The 20,913-nt window shown below is 55.9% G+C and overlaps 1 protein-coding gene across 3 annotated transcripts; it reads right to left on the bottom strand.

Annotated features, from left to right (window-relative positions):
- Positions 1-87: 87 nt before the first annotated feature.
- Positions 88-18,934, bottom strand: DRC5 (dynein regulatory complex subunit 5). 3 transcript variants are annotated; one of them, XM_070074047.2, is made up of 6 exons: positions 18,833-18,926; positions 10,534-10,680; positions 8,467-8,812; positions 6,967-7,535; positions 2,915-3,364; positions 88-787 (listed from the first exon to the last, which is right to left on the bottom strand). In XM_070074047.2, the coding sequence occupies exons 3-6, from the start codon at positions 8,717-8,719 to the stop codon at positions 578-580; spliced, it is 1,482 nt and encodes a 493-aa protein (XP_069930148.2). In that variant the 5' UTR covers positions 8,720-8,812; positions 10,534-10,680; positions 18,833-18,926; the 3' UTR covers positions 88-577. The 3 variants fall into 3 exon arrangements, with proteins under 3 accessions (XP_069930148.2, XP_089190010.1, XP_008261201.3); XM_089333884.1 differs by lacking the exon at positions 18,833-18,926 and adding an exon at positions 14,016-14,427; XM_008262979.5 differs by lacking the exon at positions 10,534-10,680 and having other exon boundaries at positions 18,833-18,934.
- Between the last annotated feature and the right edge of the window lie 1,979 nt (positions 18,935-20,913).

The raw sequence follows: 20,913 nt of genomic DNA, 5'->3' as shown, positions 1-20,913 counted from the left end.
TGGATGCAAGGGTAGGAACTGCAGTCTTCATGCACGGTGGCCTTTCTGAGGGAGTCCGCTGGATCTGAGGCCCTCCTGTCATCTCTGTTGTCCTCTTTGTGAGCTGGGGGCCTAGGGGGTGGTGTGACCTGTAGAACTGGATCACTTAAGGCAGGGTCAGGCGACAGGGAGGGGGCTCTGCGGTACCCAGAGGGGGGTGTGTGTGAGAGTGTGTGTGTGTTGCAAGGTCCAGGCTCTGTCCTGTAGCAGCAAAGTGACAGGGGTGGCTTCAGACCAGGGATGTGGACAGCCCCCTTGGGAGAGTCTGGACAGGCAAACTCTCACTGTGTCTTCCCCATTCCCAGAAGCAGTTGGCCATTTGTGGGGGTTCTGGTGTACCCTCTCTCTGGGCACAGGAACTGCCTGGGTCCCCACTTTAGACCCTATCCCAGCCCCCCCCCACCCCCGCCTAACGTCTTCACCCGTACAACCCTGACCACTCAGCCCAAGGAACTTCGCGTCTTCCCTCCCCCGCCCTCTGGTCCAGCGTGACAGCGTGTGGCAGGGGTGGCAGGAGCAGCCACCCCCATCCACAGTCTTATCCCATAGAGTTCTCCAGGCTGCTGGCGGTGATGGACGATATGAAGTGGCTGGGATTCAGGACCCGCTGGCGGGCGGCTTCTCGGTTGGCACAGAGGGCCTGGCCAATGAGGTACTCGCTCTCCTGGGCTATATCTGACAGGCGCAAGTCGAACTCCAGGAGCGTCTTGTTGTCTAGGATGCCTTCCAGGAGCTGCTTGCCGCCATCCTGGGGGCGGGGTGGAAGGGAAGGGCCATTTGATGTCACTGCCTAGGGTCAGGTGCACGTGTGTTTACATACAGGCGTGGCTAAAACAAGGCTCATAAACGCTACTTCGCCTGTTCATGCAGCATGTGACGTGCGGATTCCAGTCCGCTCCAGGCAGGGTGGCCGGCACCTAATACACTGATTTCCCTACCCTGATGATGTGACACACATGGCTCTCTGGGTCAGCCAGGGACACACAGTTGTTGTGGCTGATGGGACGAGAAAGGGAAGTTTGGAGGGGTGGCTCCTGGGGAGTTGCCCTCCCTTTGAAAAGAGAACAAAAGAAAGAGGTCTCCCCTTTTCCGCCTCGTGGCCCGTCTGTGTGAGATGGCAGGGCTGGGGCAGCCACTTTGGGTCCATGGGAAGTGCACTGGAGAGCCCACGGCCAGAGAGCTGGGGACAGCAGAGCAGAGGGTGGCTTGAGCCAAGGGGGATTCTGCTTGTTCCTCTTCTGTAAGCCACTTCCTGGTTAAGCTTACTGTTACTGTAGCCAAGGGCACCCCCTATAGAGACAGTGTTGTGCAGGTGTGTGTGTGTGTGTGTGTGTGTGTGAGAGAGAGAGAGAGAGAGAGAGAGAGGCGGGGGGAGGCTTAATAGCAGAGGGTGGTCTCCCTGCTGCAGCCCCTCTGGATCGGGTGTGCCAGGCTCCATGTGAGAGCAGTTCATGTTGGGAGGCAGAAGCTGCACTTCTGTGGTTGTGCCAATAGTGTGTTATGGAGTCAACTTAATGAGTCACAGAAACATTTTTAAAAAACGGAATAGAGTAGACTCTAACGGAACCCCAGCCTATACCACAAGCAGTGAAAGTCTCAACAAGGCTGTGTTCATGCATGTGTTCCCTGGGTGTCATGGAAACTGCACTGCCTTCTCCAGGACTTGATCAAGCGAGTTTGAGGGGCTGGCGCTGTGGGGCAGAGGGCAAAGCTGCCACCTGTGACGCCGACATCCCATATGGGTATCAGTTGGAGCCCTGGCTGCTGCTGCTGCTGCTACTTCTTTTTTTTTTTTTTTTTTGACAGGCAGAGTGGACAGTGAGAGAGAGAGACAGAGAGAAAGGTCTTCCTTTGCCGTTGGTTCACCCTCCAATGGCCGCCGCTGCAGCCGGCGCACCGCGCTGATCCAATGGCAGGAGCCAGGATCCAGGTGCTTTTTCCTGGTCTCCCATGGGGTGCAGGGCCCAAGCACCTGGGCCATCCTCCACTGCACTCCCTGGCCATAGCAGAGAGCTGGCCTGGAAGAGGGGCAACCGGGACAGAATCCGGCGCCCCAACCGGGACTAGAACCCGGTATGCCGGCGCCGCAAGGTGGAGGATTAGCCTATTGAGCCACGGCGCCGGCTCGCTGCTACTTCTTTTTTTAAAAAGACTTTAACAATTTATTTGAAAGGCAGAGTTACAGTGATGCAGAGAGAGAGAGAGAAAGTCTTCCACCCACTGGTTCACTCCCCAAATGGCAGCAATAGCTGGAGTTGGGCTGATCTGAAGCCAGGAGCCAGGAGCTTCTTCTGGGTCTCCCATGTGAGTGCAGGGGCCCAAAGAGTTGGGCCTCTTCTACTGCTTTCCCAGGCCATAGCAGAAAGCTGGATAGGAAGAGGAGTAGCTGGGACTTGAACCAGCACCCATATGTGATGCCAGCACTGCAGGTGGTGGCTTTACCTACTACACCACAGCGCCGCCCCTGCTCCACTTTCAATCCAGCTTCCTGCTGGTGCGCCTGGGAGAGCAGTGGAGAATGGCCCACATTCTTGAGCTCCTGCACCCATGTTAGGACCACTTGAAGAGTGAATCAGCAGATGGACTCTCTCTCTCTCTCTTTCTACCTTCCAAATAAATACAATATTTTAAAAAAGCAAATATTGCATGCTAATCAAACTTTGTTTAAAATGAAGGGAAAATACTCATTTTACTAGATAACGGAGGAGGAAAGGAGAACTCTCGCACATTGGCGTAGCTATACATCAACACAGTCTGTACGCATGCTTGATGCAGCATAGACAGGGAGTGTCTGCGTTCTTAACCCTGTCCCGCAAGTTCCCCAGGGCAGTTGGACTACACACCCCGCCCCGCCTCCACCTGCCCAGCGGCTCACCTGCCCGATGTGGTTGCAGGACAGGTTGAGGCTGGTGAGCGTGGTGTTGATGGTGAACACCTGGGAGAGGAGCGTGGCGGTGGGCTCGGAGAGCTCGTTGCTCCCGAGGTGCAGCGTGGTGAGGCACTTGTTGGTCTGCAGGGCGTGGGCAATGGCCTGGCCGCCCTCATCCTCGATGTAGTTGAGGCGCAGGTTGAGGGAAGTGAGGCTGGTGTTGTGCGCCAGGGCGTGAGCCAGCGCCTGGGCACCAGGCCCCCGGATCTGATTGTTGGCCAGATTGAGCACACGCAGGCGGCTGTGCATCAGCAGCTTGGCGGCGCCACGTGCACCGCGGTCCCCGATGAGGTTGTGTGACAAGTCCAGCTCCTCAAGGACTGGGTGGTCCAGCAGGCCCCGAATTAGGATGCGTGCCTTGTCGTCATCCACTCTGCTGCGGGTCAGCCTGAAGATCTGCATGCAGAGAGAGAGGGGCTACAGCAGATGCTAGCCAGGGATAATCTGCCTGCCTGCCTATATTTAGAAAACACTTATTTACGGGGCCGGAGCTGTGGCATACCAGGTAAAGCCGCCGCCTGCAGTGCCGGCTATCCCATATGGGTGCTGCATCGAGTCCCGGCTTCTCTAATTCTGATCCAGCTTCCTGCTAACGTGCCTGGGAAAGCAGAAACAGAAGATGGTCCAAGTCCTTGGACCCCTGTACCCATGTCGGAGACCCAGAGGAAGCCCCTGGCTTCGGATTGGCCTAGCTCCAGCTGTTGTGGCCATTTGGGGAGTGAACCAGTGGATGGAAGACCTCTCTCTCTCTCTGCCTCTGCCTCTCTGTAATGCTGCCTTTCAAATAAATAAATAAATATTTAAAAAAAAAAACACTTATTTTGAGCAGGTGTTGTGGTGCAGTAGGTTACGTTGCTGCTTGGGGATGCCTGCATTCCACTTTGGAGGGCTGGTTTGAGTCCCAGCTGCTCTGCTTCTAATCCAGCTCCTTGCTAATTTGCACTCTTGGAGGTGGTGGATGATGGCTCAAGTACTTGGATCCCTGCTACCCACATGGGAGACCTGGATGGAGTTCCTGGCTCCTGGCTTTGGCCCCCTGTAGCCTTGGTTGTTGCCAAGGAGTGAACTAATGGATGGAAGATCTCTCTCTCTCTCTCTAACTCTGGCTTTCAAATAAATAAATTAGTGGAAAAATTATTTGAGAGGCAAATAGACAAAAAGAGAAACCTTCTATCTACCGGTTCATCCCCCAAATGTCTTTGATGGTCCTCCTGCCTGACCAGGCTGGGCTAGGAGCTAGAACTCAATCCAGATCTCCCATGTGGGTGGCAGAATCCCAATTACATGAGCCACCACCAGTGCCTCTTAGGGTCTGCATTAGCAAGAAGCTGGAGCCAGGAGCCAGAGCTGGGGATCAAACCCAGGTTGTGTGATGTAGGACACGGGCCTGCCCCTTTCCCACCTTTTGCAGGCAGATGAGGAAGCCAGCGGAGGCCTGAGGTTGTCTCACCTGGCTGGTGTTGGGTGAGGCAGGCCTACTCAGCCTGGCAAAGTGGTGCAGAATTGGTGGCAGGTAGCTGGGGAAAAGATCACTATTCACTGAGCAATTACGTGCTGGCTTGCTTCCAGAATGTTTTGCAACCATCAACTCTAACCCTCAGCACCGTGACAAAGTAGAACAAGTTCTTCCCATTTTGGAGAGAGGGAGAATGGAGGCTTGGGGCAGAGGATTTTGCCAGTCAGATCTGGGGAGGAAGTGGGGAGGGAGGGACACAGGAAATGAATGGGATGAAGGAAAGAAAGAAAGGGAGTAGGGCTGGCATTATGAATGTTATAGATGGGCAACCTCCGTTTCTCCTTCCCATTGGCTTGTTCTACTCCTCTGTCTCTCTGTAGCCTTCGGTCCTCCCTTTTCTTTTATTTTTTAAAGATTTATTTATTTATTTATTTGAAAGTCAGAGTTACACAGAGAGAGGAGAGGCAGAGAGAAAGAGAGAGAGAGTTCTTCCATCCAATGGTTCACGCCCCAAATGGCCGCAACGCCGGGGCTGCACAGATCCGAAGCCAGGGGCCAGGAGTTTCTTCCGGGTCTCCCACGTGGATGCAAGGGACCAAGGACTTGGGCCATCTTTTACTGCTTTCCCAGGCCATAGCAAAGAGTTGAATCGGAAGTGGAGCAGTCGGGACTAGAACCGGCACCCATATGAGATGCCAGCACTGCAGGTGACATTTTTTACCCACTACCGCCATAGCACTGGTCCCTATTTATTTATTTAATTTAAAAGGCAGATTTGCAGAGGGAGAGAGAGGTGTTCCATCTGCTAGTTCAGTCCCCAGATGGCCACAAAGGCCTGAGCTAGGCCAATCTGAAGCCAGGAGCCAGGAGCTTCTTCTGGGTCTCCCACGTGGGTGCAGGGGCCCAAGGATTTTGGCCATTTTCTACTGCTTTTCCAGGCCATAGCAGAGAGCTGGATCGGAAGTGGATCAGTGGGGACTGGAACCAGCACCCATATGGGATGCTGGTACTGCAGGCGGCAGCTTTACCCACTATGCCACAGCGCTGGCCCTGGGTTAACATCTCTTGGCCTCTTATCTTCTCATTGAATCTACCAGCACGGATCCAACATGGGATTAACCCTCCTATTTCCTGTGTGCTGTGCTCAAGCACCTGACATAGGGAAGAGGTCCCCTGCAGGGCTGGTGTGCATCACTAGAGCCACTGTGGGCTCTCGGTCAGTGTGCCTGTCCGTTCCTCTGGCTGACATTCTCATCACCCACAGCAGTGGTCTCAACCTTTCTCAGCCCTCTCAGACCTCAGGGGGCCTCCCAGCAGAGCCAGCTCTCAGTGAACTTTCTTTGTGTTTCCCATCCATGGAAGGGGAATCCCTCATTTTCCTGATAGCAAACACAGACCCACTGCCACCCTGCTTTCCCTCTCCCCCTGCCTGGGGCCATCTCGGTCCTAGATCCCACCCTTCCTGCCTTCTCAGAACTGTCCCTGATCTCCCTGCTATCACCAATCGCTTTCTTGCAGCTGGATGGAGCCTCGCCTTGGTGGCAAACACAAGCAAGTTAGAGAGAGAGACGAAAGAGAGAGAGAGAGAGGTTCCATCTGCTGGTTTACTCCCCAATTGGCCAGGGCTGGGCTGGGCCAAAGCCAAGAGCCAGAGACTTCACCTGGGTCTCTCACATGCATAGAAGGGGCCCAAGTACTTGGGCCATCTTCCACTGCTTTACCAGGGAGCTGGTTTGGAATTGGAGCAGCAGGAACTCAAACCAGCACTCATATGGGATGCTGACATCGCAGGTGGCAGCTTAACCCACTGAGGCACAACACCGGCCCAACAGCCAAGTTCTTGAAAAAGCTGATCACAGTCACCACATCCCTCACTCTCCGCTTGCCCCATAAACTGTGGCTCCTGGCACTCCACGCAACGGCCCCCAGTGCAGGGACCTCTATCTTGCCAAATCAAGGAGGAACCATAGTCTGCTGCCTCCCAAGGTACACATGAACAGGAAGCTAGAATCAAGAGCCAGAGCCAGGCATTGAACTCAGGCACCCCATGATGGTGTGTGTGGGCATCCCAAGCAGTATCTTAACTACTAGGTCACGCGCCTGCTCCTGAGATTCAAATTTAACTGGGTGTCTTGCACTTCTATTTGCTAAATCTGGCGATCATATTCTAGCTGCAACTGTACATTTATATCATCGCTGATTAGCGCCATTCATCCCACCAGCTCGTCAGCTCCAGAGGCACAAATGGCATAATTTTGTGGCTTGTTGTGTCTTCAGCACCTAGGACAGGGCCTGGAATGCAGATGGTAGCTCCATGACTAATCTCAGGCTGCTGAGATGGGGGGCAGTGCCTTGTTTAGGTCAGCAGCCCCAGAACTTGCTGGCTCGGTGCAGGATGCATTAAACACACACACACACACACACACACACACACACACACACCTCTGTCAGTGAGGAAGGTGATGGGAGAAAGAAGATGGCAATGGAGGGAATCCCAGAGATGCTGAGCAGGGACTGAAGGGCAGCTGGGGGCCAACGGTACCTTGAGGGTGTGGCACACCTTGATGGTGGCTGCCAAGGATTGGCAGTCATGGTAGGTGAAGAGGAAGAGGTTCCACTCAAAGTTCATGCCACAGTCCTTGACCCCGTATACCAAGTCCAACTCCTCCAGGTGGCTCAGGCCAGCCACCAGCTCCCCCAGCTGGTAGTGGTCCATGACGGGTTCCTCCGTCTCTCCCTCGCTGCCTGAGTCCGACTGGTCCCCAGTGCGAGGCGGGAGCGGGAGCCGCACAGGCGGCAGGAACTGATCCACCTGGATCCTGCGCACGTAGTTGCGGCAGAGCGGCAGCAGGTCGAGGATCACGGCCGGGTCCGTGGTGCCTGGGATGAAGTGCTTCAGGAGGCTCTCCAGGTACCGCTCGAAGAACATGCGCTTCCAGCTGCCGCCGTGCTTGGCCACGTGGCACACCGGCCAGCGCTGCATGCAACAGCGCTGCCAGTAGCTCTCGTGGTCGATGAGGTTAGCGGTCACAGCGAGCGGCAGGTCAGGGGACAGGTGGCTCAGGACCTTCTGCTGGTGCTCCGGGAGCAGCTGCTTCAGGATCGGGTTATCTTTGGGAACAGAGGGAGGAGATGGGGGCTCACACAGCGCCCTGGGCTGCACCTGTCTGGGGTCACTGAGGAGAGGGAAGGTCCTCCTGTACCCCCCGGGGAGTTCCTGTCTGAGAACTCAGCCGGCTTCTGCTCTCAGGGAGCCCCAGGCTGAAGGGGGGACACGGCCCCTGGCTTTGGGGTGCTCCCTGCCTGATGGTGGACAGATCAGTGTCTGGTTTCAGGGAGCTCCCAGTCTGAGACGCGGGACCAATGGTCAGTTATCAGCTAGTCTGATGGAGGAGACGACCTCAGACCTGGGAGGCTCCCAATCTAATTTGATCTCTTTGTTCAAAATAATTATTTTTGTGAGTACCTACTATGCACAGGACACTATTGCTAGAGCTCTAAGAATGAAAAAAAAAAAAAAAAAAACAACGGACAGTCTCCTTCCCAGTTTTTTCATTCTAGTGAGGAGGGAGGCAGACAACAAACAAGCAAAAAGAACCCTGCTGTGGGGGCCGGCGCTGTGGCTTAGTGGGTAAGGCTGCTGTCTGCAGTGCCAACATCCCATGTGGGCACTGGTTCGTGTCCTGGCTGCTCCCCTTCTGATCCAGCTCTCTGCTATGGCCTGGGAAAGCAGTGGAAGTTGGCCCAAGTGCTTGTGCCCCTGCACCTGCGTGGGAGACCTAGAAAAAACTCCTGGCTCTTGGTGTTGGCTTGGCCCCAGCTAGCTGAGGGCATCAGCATGGAGGGTGCAGTGTGGGAGGGAGTGCAGTGGGCTCTGGCAGTGGGCATGGCAGGAGGAGCTGTCTTGGCCCTGAGCGGAAGGGAAGTGTGGAGTGGGTCTGAGGATGTCCCTGGTGCCGGCTGCTGAGGCCTCGGCGCCAGGCCGTCCCCACCCACCTGCCCCAGCCCTGGTGGGCTCCTCCCACTGAGCAGGGACACTCACTGTGGAAGTTCCTGACGATGTGCTGGATGCAGAGCTCCGTGAGGAGAGGCACGATGGCCAGTGTCCACTCAGCATCTTCAGCAATGACCCGGCGCATGCGACGGAAATTGGGAGCCTTGGACTTGGCAGGGAGGGTCATGGCTAAGGGCTTTGAGGCCTGGGGCGTGGAGGGTAGAGGTTGGTCAGCGGCGGAGTGCCGCTCCTGGGTGGAGACAGAGGACTGGCTGGAGCCTAGCGTCATGGGGTCCTGCATGCTGGCGGCTGGCAGGGTAGAGGCAGGAAGCCCCTCGCTGACCTTGTGACAGGAAGCGTCTCAGACCCCTGGGTCCTTGATGCAAGCGGGGACCTGCAGCAAGGGGAAGACAGCAGAGGTGCTACTTTGCAGGATGTCAGTGGGCATTTGCCAAGAGAGGTAGTATGGAGTGGTGCTCAGGGGAGCAGGTCCAAGTGCAAATCCCACCGACTCGCTGTGTGGCCCTGGACGAATTACTGAGCCTCTCTGAATGTCAGATGCTGCCTCTGTGAAGTAAGGGTAATAATTAGCAGGGGTGGAAGAGTGGATGTGAATAAAAAAAGCAGCCAAAGATGCACAGTGTGTTTTCTATATGGACACATGAAACCGTAGCAAGGAGCCGTCAGCTTTTTTTGATAGTAATAAACTGAACAGCAAACCACCATCATTGCTGTGTGCCAGATGCTCTCTTTTTCCTGTTTAGAAATGTCTTTACTTTCATTTTATTTGAAAGGCAGAGAAACACACATACACAGAGAGTGACAGACAGGAAGAGGTCTTTCATCCACTGGTTCACTCCCCCAAATGCCTACAACAGTCAGGGCTGGGCCGGGCTGAAGCCAGGAGCCCAAAACTCAATCTGGATCTCCCTTATGGGTGGCAGAGACCCAAGTCCCTGGGCCGTTGCCTGCTGCCTCCCAGGGCGTGCATTGGTAGGCAGCTGGGTCCTAAGTGGAGTAGCCAGGACTTCAGCCCAATACTCGATGCGGGCTTCCCAAGCATCGTCTTAGCCGCTGTGCTGAACACCTGCCTCCCCCTCCTGGAAGCGCCCTAGAGTTCTTTTTGCATATCAACTCTTTCATCTTCACAAGAGTTTTTTTTTTTTTTTAAGATTTATTTATTTGAAAGCTAGAGTTACAGAGAGAGAGAGAGAGAGAGAGAGAGAGAGAGAGGTCTTCCATCTGCTGGTTCACTCCCCAGATGGCTGCAACGGCTGGAGTTGTGTTGATCCAAAGCCAGGAGCCAGGAGCTTCTTCTGGGTCTCCCACGCGGGTGCAGGGGCCAAAGGACTTGCGCCATTCTCTACTGCTTTCCCAGGCCACCAGCAGGGAGCTGGATCTGAAGTGGAGCAGCCAGGACTTGAACTGGTGCCCATATGGGATGCCGGTGCTTCAGGCCAGGGCTTTAACCCTCTGCGCCACAGTGCCGCCCTCACAAGAGTGTTTTTTTTTTTTTTTTAAGGCAGGTGCTCATAATGTTCCCACTTTTCTAACATGAAAGTGAAGCATGAGAAGTTACTTGGCTTGCCCAATATCACATAGCTTATAAGCAACAAGTGTTGATTTAAACTCAGTCAACCAAGTTCATACTCTGAATCCTACATTGTACTGTCCTCCCGAGTACAGGGAATGTCCAAAAGACAGAGGGACTAATAAAAAATAAAGGCCCATTCGGCTCAAGACAGTTCCCTACACCAGGCACTTCACAGAACAGTGACCGCCTGAGCTGGAGGACCAGGTTGAGAACAGCACTGACCAATGCAAATATAATGCAAGCCACATATGCTATTTAAAATGAGCTTATGCCCATATTAAAAGAGCAACAAGTGGAATTAATCTTATATTTCATCCAATATGTCCCAAACATTGTCATCTAACTATGCAATCTATATAAAAATGGTTGTGGTATTTTACATAAATGCTTTCTTACTAAGGCTGCAGATTCTGATGGCTCAGTGGGCACACGGAGCCTGTGGGTTTCCACGGGGGCAGGGCAGGCTGAGAGAGCCAGGGGAAGGGAAGCCAGACCCGCGCCCTGCCCCAGGGGGCCCGCACCTGCCTTTCCTCGGGCTGCTGAGGGCGCCAGCGCTGGGCGCCCACCTTCCTTCTCCCCAGCCCAGTCTTCTCTCGTGCTGCCAGCCTCCTGGTACTCCAGACAGCAGTGGGCAGGCGTGGGAGGCGAGAAGGCAGCTAAATTTGGGGCTGAACACAGAAGACAGAAGATGTGTCTGGGTCTAGGGACGCCCCCAGTCCCGCTTGCCCATTCCTGGACCCTTGCCTTAGACGCCTCCACCCTGAGACGGGGAGAGGGGGCTGCAGCATGGGGCTCCTCCTCCAGGCACTTCCCCCCTGGCTCCCGTCCTGCTCCGTGCTCCCGGTGGTGGCCAGTGGGAAGGAGCACTCTGAAGCAGCAGAGGCATCTTTGGCAGAGGAATGGACCAGATGGTGCTCCCCAGCCCGCCAGGATCCCAAGGAGGAAAAGCTTGGCTGATGGGAGGGAGGTGAGGGGAGGGGGGACAGGGCAGGGAGGACTTCTAACTATTGTGACACCTCTCATGCAAATGAGATGCAAATCCACAAACAGAATTGTGAGATAACCAGCCTGTTTTTTTGATGAATACCCCTTGGACAGCAGTGCTGAAAGGGGAGCTGTTAGAAGCCCATCAGCTAGGGCCTGTGCTGTGGGGCAGCGGGTTAAAGTCCCAGCCTGCAGCCCCAGCATCCCATGTGGGTACCAGTTCTTTTAAAAATTCTTTTTTAAGGCCGGCACTGTGGCTCACATGGCTAATCCTCCGCCTGCGGCGCTGGCATCCCATATGGGCACTGGGTTCTAGTCCTGGTTACTCCTCTTCCAGTCCAGCTCTCTGCTGTGGCCCGGGAGGGCAGTGGAGGATGGCCCAAGTGCTTGGGCCCCTGCACCTGCATGGGAGACCAAGAAGAAGCACCTGGCTCCTGGCTTCGGATCAGTGCAGTGCACCGGCTGTAGCGGCCATTTGGGGAGTGAGCAACGGAAGGAAGACCTTCCCTCTGTCTCTCTCTCTCACTGTCTGTAACTCTACCCATCTAATAAATAAAAAAAATTTTTTTTTAATTTTTTAAAAAAGATTTATTTATTTATTTGAAAGTTAGAGTTACAGAGAGAGAGGAGAGGCAGAGAGAGAGAGAGAGAGATAGAGAGAGAGAGAGAGAGAGAGGTCTTCCATCCGCTGGTTCACTCCCCAGATGGCCACAACAGCCGGAGCTGCACACATCCGAAGCCAGGAGCCAAGAGCTTCCTCAGGGTCTCCTACATGGGTGCTGGGGCCCAAGGACTTGGGCTATCTTCTACTGCATTCCTAGGCCACAGCAGAAAACTGGATCAGAAAGGGAGCAGCTAGGACTCAAACCAGCACCCATATGGGATGCCGGCACTGCAGGCGGTGGCTTTACCCGCTACACCACAGTGCCAGCCCCAATAAAAAAATCTTAAAAAAAAAAAAAAAGAAAGAAAATAAGCCCATCAGCTGACTGCATTTCTGACTTTGCCTGTTACTTGCTTTGTGACCTTGGCCAAGTTACCTAACCTATCTGAGCTTGTTTTCCTTATTTGTAAAAGGGGCTGATAAGAGCTGCTATGTGGGCTGTGGTGAGTCCTCTGAGATAGTGATTCACACTGAGGGTATTTGGAGAGGGCTCTGATGGGGTGAGTGCAGGATGCAGGCATTGTGTGTGTGTGTGGGGGGCGATCTGCTGCTGGGGACACCGCGCCCTGGAGACCTGCCTCTTGAGCGCTGACCCGAGGTGGTGTCTCTGAGTGCACGCAAGGTTCCAAGGCCCCTTTCTGCCTCCAGGGGAGAGGTGAAGTCAAGGGGGCGAGGTGGTATTGGGGGCTTGATGGACAACAGGGTGGAGACAGCCGAAGGGGGCCAGAGGCAACAGGCAGCCCTGTTCCTGCTAGCCGTGCATCTGGGTTTCCCAGTCCTCCAACGTTGTTAGTTCTGAGCCCAGCTGTATTCCTGGGCACCCATGGGCCACACTCAGAGGGGAGTGGGGCCAGGCTTGGCAGGGGAGCCCCTGGGTACTGGCGGGCAATGCCCTGGACCTGGGGCTTCCAGCAGTGCCCACCCCGTCCTGGCAGGCAGTTCTTTCCCCTTCATCCTGGGAGTCTGTATTTTGGGAAGCTCCACCTGGGGCAGGCAGGAAGCCCTCTGAAATGGGGTGGCCCTGGGCCCACTGCCTAGTACCTCACTCTCGGGACCTGGCGGTTCTGCCTAAGGTCTGGCCCGAGTTGCTCTTGCTGCTGTTTTGTGCCTGCAGCTTGCACAGCAGGACCCATCTGAGGGTAGAGCCTTGTTCCACATGGCTGCTGTGCACATGGCCGATAAAGGAAACAGCTTCTGCTGCCCTTGGATGTTTCTGCATGAGGTCTGAGACCATTTGCAAGGCAAATGTTGAAAACGCTACCCGCAAAATAAGGTCAGCGTTCATTACTGCTGACTTTTACAAAACAGATATTCTTACACTTATTTATTTGAAAGACAGAGAGGGAGAGGGAGGGAGGGGGAGGGAGAGGGGGAGGGGGAGAGAGAGAGAGAGAGAGAGAGAGAGAGAGAGAGAGAGATATCTCCATCAGCTGGTTCATTCCTAATGCTATCAGCTGGTGCTGGGCCAAGCCAAAGCCAGTTGCCAGGAATTCACTCAATCTGGCTCACATGGTAGCCACCACCTGCCGCCTCCCAAGGTGCACATGAGCAGGGAGCTGGAATCTGGAGGGAAGCTGCGACTCAAATCCAGGCCCCCTGACATGGGCTGCGGGCATTCCAAGTGATGGCCTAACTGCTGAGCTCCTTAAAAATAGATATTGCAGGGGCCAGCGCTGTGGCCTAGTGGGTAAAGCCGCCACCTGCAGTGCCTGCATCCCATATGGGCGCCAGTTCCACACCTAGCTGTGTCACTTCTGATCCAGTTCTCTGCTGTGGCCTGAGAAAGCAGTAGAAGATGGCCCAAGTCTGTGGGCCCCTACACCCGTGTGGGAGACCCGGAGGAAGCTCCTGGCTCCTGGTTTCAGCTCCAGCCATTGCGACCATCTGGGGAATGAACCAGTGGATGGAAGACCTCTCTCTCTCTCTCTGCCTTTCCTTCTCTCTCTGTGTAACTCTGACTTTCAAATAAGTAAAAATAGATCTTTTAAAAAATAGATATTGCAAAAAATATTTTTGGCAGGCAAACTATCAGCAAACACAGAGGATTCTTCTACAGATTTGAGTTCCAATTTTTTAAAATCTGTTTTACAAAATGAGTAAAATTCCGAAACAAAACAAGGAGCACAATGAACTCTTCACCTCCCAGTCATCCACATTATAAAGATGGCGCACACGGGGAGGGGGGGGGCTTGTCCCTGGGCAGGCGGGTGCCTGGTCGCTGCCCTCGGCGACCCTGCCTGCCCACCTGGCACCATTCTCCCGTACTCTATTTCGAGAAGTCTCTGCGGGGGGGGAGGGGGGCTGCCCACCCCTCCCGGGCTCAGCCTCACTCCTGTTGATGGCTCCAGCTCTCACCTCTCCTCTGAGTTTCACCAGGGGCCCCTCCAACGCGATCCAGCGAGGTGATGTCCCAGAAGCAGCAGCCATGGAGTCCCCGGGGTCCTGCCAGATCCCTCCCGCCCTGGCAGCCTCTCCCGCCTTTGCTTTCTTGCTGCTGCCCGGCTCGCGGCCTCTCCACTGCCCACACCACAGCCTCCACTGTTCGGAGCGGCTCTCTTACATCTGGGCCTCTTCCAGCCGCCAGCACAGGCCTGTCTGTCTGTCCCTGTTCACCCCCACCCAGTGGGTCAAGCCGGGCTTGAGCGGACGCTGTGCTAGCAATAAACCCCTCTTTGCACGGGGCGCTCTGCCTGCCTGTGCCCAGGCTGCTGTCCCTCCTCCTGGGAGGGCGAGATTCACCCGGTTCTCCTGAGTCTGAGCTGAACCCCACTGCCCCAACCTTTCTTGGCTACCCCTCCCTCCCCCACCCCGTCCCCTCCACCGGCCTTCCCTTTGTCCAACCCCAAGTCTGCAGCAGCTGTGTCACTTGGGGGATCTGATTCGCCACGCTCCCCACCCCCACCCTACACCGTGCGCTCCTGGCGGTGCGGGCGCGGTCTTCTACTCTTGTCCCTCTGTGGTCCCTTTGGGCCAGGTGGCTTGCTGGCAGGCGCTCGGGGCTGGCCCCTGGCATCTGAGAATCCCATCTGTAGGTTCTGGCCAAGGAGGGCGTCCCGCTGTCAGAGTGATCTGCGCAGGGGCGGCTTCCTGAGCGAATCACAGTCCTTCCTGGGCCCCTCCAAGGGGAGGCAGGCAGAGGACGCGTCCTCGAAGGATGTGCCCGCCCTGCCTCAGGAGCCGCGCGCAGCTAGGAAGCCTGGTGCTGAGCCGGAGAAGCGACCGCCGGGCGGGCGGCAACAGCACCTGGGACATTCAACTCCTGGGTCCCGGTCCCTGAGGCCCCTCAGCCGCACCTCCAGCTCCCAGACCTAGGGAGCCTGCCTTTTTCATAGGCTCCCAGTTCGAGGAATGAAATCGTGGGAAAAATTCGAGCCGGCGCCGTGGCTCAATAGGCTAATCCTCCACCTTGCGGCGCCGGCACATCGGGTTCTAGTCCCGGTTGGGGCGCCGGATTCTGTGGGAAAAATTCGAAATGAGCAGATAAAAGCGCTCAAGGGGACAGTGAGGGAAGGGCCCGGGGCCCGGGTTGTTACTCGCAGGGTTGCAGGGCCTCACATCTCACTCCCGCCGCCTCTGCCTCCCCTGAGCTGAGCGCACGGCCCATCTTCCCGGGGCCTCGGGCAGTATCAGCAGCCTAGCAACCGTCCAGCGCTTAGCAGGTCCCTGGTCCTTTCCCAACCTTTCTCTCCCTTGAGTCTTGAGCACCCTACCTTGGAGGCAGGACAGGCTCCCTATCCCCGGCCAGAACGGGAGACCAGGACAGGAAGTGATGGCCTGGCGTAGGAGGGCTATTAACCGCACATACGTAATGGGCATTGATAATAAGAGGGACACACACATGCACACAATCTACATGGCAGTGTGAATGCATTCAGAACTTGGAAGGCAAAATTAGGAAGGCGCCAGGGGAATGTACCCCGGAGAGGAGATGGGCGAGTGTGGGAGGGGCTGGAGATGACTCCTCCCCCTTCCAAGTTCACCTTCATCTGGCTGCGCACTCATTGGCTGCAGGTGAGGGTGGTGGGAGGTAGCACCTGTAGGGGAGCGCCTGCTCGGTTGGCTGGGGGCCCGGGGGCACCCAGAAATTTCCTCAAGAGCCCACAGAAGGCAGTTCCAGAAGTGACGGAGGGGACTGGGACAGGAATCCTCCCCGACACGGCAGAGAGGCGGGTCGGTGGTGGGGGCCACCGGGAGTGAGTGCCTCTGCGAGCCGGCCTTGTGTCCCCATCTAAGGCTCCCTTTGGCCTTGGAGGGGGAGAGTGGCAGAGTGAGGACCTGCGCAGTGGACTTCCACCTCCCTGGGGCCTGCCTCACTGGCCTGTGGGTTTCACCCAGCCATGTCTCCAGCGTCACCCAAGGCCAACCCAGGAGCATGGTACCTGGGGAAAGGCCCGGCTTTCTCCCCTATTCTGTCTCCAGGACCAGAGTCCAGAGTCCTGAAGTCGTAATCAGAGGACAAAGTCCACAGCAGCTCCCAAGTCAAACCGTTCACAGGGTTAGGTGTTAGGGTGTGCTCTCTCTGTGTGCCCAAGCACAGGTAGTAAAAAGAGCTGAGCACCCCTGGATGGCCAAGGTGGTCTTCATTTTTGCATGTGCTGGTGGGTGCAGCGACATACGGCTGTGATTTATTGAGCTCCAGGTCCTCAACAGCAAGGCCACAGCAGGAGGCAGTACAGCGGCTGCTTGGGTACTCAGGATTTGTACTGTCTGGGGTCAAGTTTCCACTCTGCTCTCTAGTACCTGTGAGGTTTTGGGCAGGTGCTTTAACCCCGCTAAGTCTCAGTTTCGTTGTCTGTAGAATGGGAATGATAACTGATAGTGTCCACTTCTTGGGGCTAGCCAGATCAGAGCAGCTGAGGTGCGTGAGATACTTCATACAATGTTGGGCCCAGGGCCAGGATTCAAAATATGTGCTACATACAAGGGACTTCAAAAAGTGTGTGTAAAAGGGCCCATCGTGTGGCGCAGTGGGTTGAGCTGCTGCCTGTGATGTCAGCATCCTTTGTGGGTGTTGGTTCAAGTCCTAGCTCTTGCACTTCTGACCCAGCTCCCTGCTAATGAGCCTGGAAAGGCAGCAGAAGATGGTCCAAGTGCTTGGGCCCCTGCACCCACGTGGGAGATCCAGATGGAGTTCCTGGCTCCTGGCTTTAGCCTGGCCCAGCCCCGGCCACTGTTGTGATCATTTTGGGAGTGAACCAGTGGTCGTAAGCTCTCTCCCTCTCTGTAACTCTTCCTTTCAAATAAATAAAAAACTCTTTAAAAGGACATATAAAAATGGAATTAAAGGGGCCAGTGCTGTGGCGTAGCAGGTAAAGCCACCGCCTGCCGTGCCAGCATCCCAAATAGGCACCAGTTTGAGTCCTGGCTGCTCCACTTCCAATCCAGCTCTCTGCTGTGGCCTGGGAAAGCAGTAGAAGATGGCCCAAGTCCCTGGGCTCCTGCACCTTCATGGGAGACTTGGAAGAAGCTCCTGGCTCCTGGCTTCAGATTGGTGCAGCTCCAGCCATTGCAGTCAACTGGGGGAGTGAACCAGCAAATGGAAGACCTCTCTTTCTTTGCCTCTCCTCTCTCTGTGTAACTCTGACTTTCATATAAATAAATCTTTTAAGAAATGGAGTTAAAAGATAATTTTGGGGCCGGTATTGTAGCACAGTGGGTCGAGCCACTGCTTATAACACTGGCATTCCATGTCAGAGCACTGGTTTGAGTCCTGGCTGCTCTGATTCCTACCTAGCTCCCTGTTCACGCACCTGGGAAGGAAGTGGAGGATGCCCCAAGTACTTGCCATCTACATGGGAGATGAAGTTCCAGGCTCCTGGCTTTGGCCTGGCCCACACCTGGATATAGTGGGTGTTTGGGGAGTAAACCAGCAGATGGAAGACCCTCTTCTTCTCTGTCTCTCTACCTTTCAAATAAATAAATAAATTTTTAAAAAGTGATGTTTCTCTTGGTGCCAAAAATTTTGAAATCCATGCACAATCTTTTCATCATATGCATTTCTGTGAACTTTTTGAAGAGCTTTGTAGTATGACAAAGATGTTGGATGCCTTCCCTTCAAAGTTTATTGCATCCTTACATTTATTCTTGAGGAGTATTATCATGACACTATTATGCCCATTTCACAGACGAGGAAACTGAGGCTTAGAAAGTTACCCAGGGTTGCTCCCTACAGTGCTGACCTAAATGGCATGGATGCCTCCTCCCACTCGCTGCTGGGCACAGGGGAGGGCACCGGGGAGTCCACAGTGAGGCCCTGGCCTGTGTTCCCCGGCTGCAGAGCTGTGCTCTCCCACTCACGGCTCATGCCGGGCCCTCCGTGCACCTCACAGGTCTTGGATTCAATGCCTGAGTGTCTAACACACCCCTTCCTCACTTACACACCTTCTCCAGGCTGAACTTCACCCTGTGGGCCGAAGCTCCTCCCACCTGCCCAAATGTGGGGGGCCGCCCCCTCCCCTTCCTGCCCATCACAGTCCTGGCCCTTGACTATCCCCATCCTGGGGACACTTCCCCCTGAGCTGTGCCAGCTTGGATGGCCTGCCTGACAGACTAAGCCCCACCCCCACCCCACCCCTTGCCTGCTTAGCCAGCTCCTCCCACCTCCACCCCAGCACCCTCAGCAGACAGCTGGACCCTGGGCTTCTGTCTGCACCTGCCTTGATCTCGTGCCTGTCACATCCTGCGGTGGGCAGGTCACTCCCACATCAGGGATCTTAGTGTACAGCATCATATGAGGGGCGAACGTTTCTCTGTTGGAGCAGGGGTCCACCCCAGCGGCATTGGGCCCAGCCAGGCTGCACTTGTCCTCCCACTCCTGCCCACTTAGTCCTGTTGCTCCTCACCCATCCATTACCTTCAGCTCAGAACTCCCAGCAGGGACGCTCACGTCCAAAGGCCAGTGGGGCCCTCCCCCAACTACCTGGGGTGAGCGGGCTTCCAGCCCTGCGGGAGGAATCCCAGCCTTGGACGGGGGCGGGGTGGGGTTCAGGACTGCTCCTCACCACCTAGCCCACGGGCCACTCGCCCCCTCCTCCTTCCCAGACACTTGAGGACGAAGGCTGGGGGGCGAGGGAGGCACCGGTTTGCCTGGAGTGGGTGAGGGGCTCCGGGGGGTACAGACCGGCCCTTCTGCGACGCGGGAGATATGCGGAGCCACGGCGATGGCTGCCTACCTGCTTCAGGCCAACGTGGGCGAGGGCTGACAGGGAAACCCCAGGTGGGGATGTGGGGAGACGGCCGCTGCAGCTCCGGTCGCCGTCGTTAGGGACGCCTGCGTTGCCAGGGGCGGGACTGGGTGAGGCGGGGCCGTCCCGCGAGGCTGCGCTCCCCGGTGCGCAGGTGGCCTCTGCAGGCTGGGAACTGTGCTCCCTTGGGGTTTGCTCTGGGCTTCTGGTGGGCGTGCTTAGTTAGGGATGGGTGGGCTTTGGGGGTTCGGTGAGAGGAGGTGGGAGGCCGAGGCAGGGCCCCTGGCCTGGAGGACTGAGGCCTGTCGGGTACCCTGGTGTGGAAATGGCTGGGCGGGTGCGGGGGTGGAGGTGATGGTGGAAGGAGCGCTCCAGGGCACCCCCAATTCCCCGAGGCCCCCGCTGGCCCCGTGCACTGCGGGGGGGGGGCAATTTCCACTTCTCTCCAGGTGCTAACAGGGCCCCAGAGGAGGGGGCCTCACACAGCCTCCAGTCCTGGCGTGACACGATGTAGCTGATGTCCTGTTTTCCCATGCAGGAGGGAGTGGCCGTTGTGGGGGGGGGGGCGGGGCGGGGCTGGCTGGTAAAATAAGAACGTTTCAGGAAAGGAGAGGCAGCCAGGAAGGCAGAGTTGAGCTTTCACGCCAGCCCTGCTGCCCACCATAAAACACGGGGCCCACCAGCCTCACCTGGGCAGGGAGGAGCCTGCAGGAGCCCGGCCTGTGCTGGGCACCGCGCAAGGTGGCCACTGCCTGTTGGCAAGATCCTGACGAAAGCTTTGCCAGCAGCCAGGCAGGCTCCCTTGAAGCCCCCATCAGAGATTCACTCACACACCATCAGTGCCTTCATCAGGGCAGGCGGGGCCGCCCCACTCCAGTAACGAGTGCTGCTCAGTCCCGTACCTGGACGCCAGGCGCAGCCCCTGAGGGGCGTTCCTTCCGGTGGCAGGGAAGGGGGGCTGCCCTCCATCCCTTGGCTTCCCCCTGTTGTCTTCAGCTTAAGTTTGGGGCAGGTGCTGTGTGACTTGTTGTATTTATTTATTAAGATTTATTTATTTGAAAGGCAGAGCACGAGAGAGAGAGAGAGAGAGAGAGAGAGAGAGAGAGAGAGAATGAGAATGAATCTTCCATCTGCTGGTTCAATGGCCGCAATGGCCAGGGCTGGGCCAGGCTGAAGCCAGGAGCCAGGAACTCCACCTACATCTCCTATGTGAATGACAGGGGCTGGAGTCCTTGGGTCATCATCCATTGTCTTCTGGTGTATCTACTCGAAGCTGGATCATAAGTGAGGCAGCCAAGACTTGAAGCATTGTTTTGATAATGGCATTGCAGGTGGTAGCTTAACCCACTGCACTACAATGCTGGCCCCTCTGCAACTTGTTTTACAAAACCTATGGCTGGGGGCTGGTGTTGTGGTACAGCAGGTAAAGCCACTGCCTTCAATGCTGACATCCTGTACAGGTATCCCTGCCTGCCGCACTTCTGGTCCACCTCCCTGTGTGCCCGGGAAAGCAGCAGATCATGGCCCAAGTTTGGGCCCCTGCCACCCACGTGGGAGATCTGGATGAAGCTCATGGCCATTACAGCATATGCAAGATTGATCTCTCTCTGTAACTCCTTCAAATGAATACATCTTTATTTATTTATTTTTTGACAGGCAGAGTGGACAGTGAGGGAGAGAGACAGAGAGAAAGGTCTTCCTTTGCCGTTGGTTCACCCTCCAATGGCCGCCGCGGCCGGCACACTGAGCTGATCCGAAGGCAGGAGCCAGGTGCTTATCCTGGTCTCCCATGAGCTGATCCGAAGGCAGGAGCCAGGTGCTTCCTCCTGGTCTCCCATGGGGTGCAGGGCCCAAGCACCTGGGCCATCCTCCACTGCCTTCCCGGGTCACAGCAGAGAGCTGGCTTGGAAGAGGGGCAACCGGGACAGAATCCGGCACTCCGACCGGGACTAGAACCCGGGGTGCCGGCGCTGCAGGCAGAGGATTAGCCTATTGAGCCACAGCGCTGGCCAAATAAATACATCTTAAAAAAAAAAAAAGAAAAAGAAAAAGAAAAGCGAGCTTATGGC

Source organism: Oryctolagus cuniculus, chromosome 5, assembly GCF_051225735.1.
Source record: "Oryctolagus cuniculus isolate XC-2025 breed Fujian yellow rabbit chromosome 5, ASM5122573v1, whole genome shotgun sequence".
NCBI classification, from domain to species: Eukaryota; Metazoa; Chordata; class Mammalia; order Lagomorpha; family Leporidae; genus Oryctolagus; species Oryctolagus cuniculus.
Note: the sequence above shows the minus strand (reverse complement) of the source record. Positions and strands in the feature narration are given on the sequence as shown.

What these genes read in the sequence shown, in the direction of transcription:
- DRC5 (XM_008262979.5), bottom strand. Translation starts at nt 8,719, where the DNA reads ATGCAGGACCCCATGACGCTAGGCTCCAGCCAGTCCTCTGTCTCCACC. An exon ending in AGGTGTGCCACACCCTCAAG is followed by an intron (nt 3,365 to 6,966) that starts GTACCGTTGGCC and finishes CTCTGCATGCAG; the next exon opens with ATCTTCAGGCTGACCCGCAG. An exon ending in CCTGCAACCACATCGGGCAG is followed by an intron (nt 788 to 2,914) that starts GTGAGCCGCTGG and finishes CCCCGCCCCCAG; the next exon opens with GATGGCGGCAAGCAGCTCCT.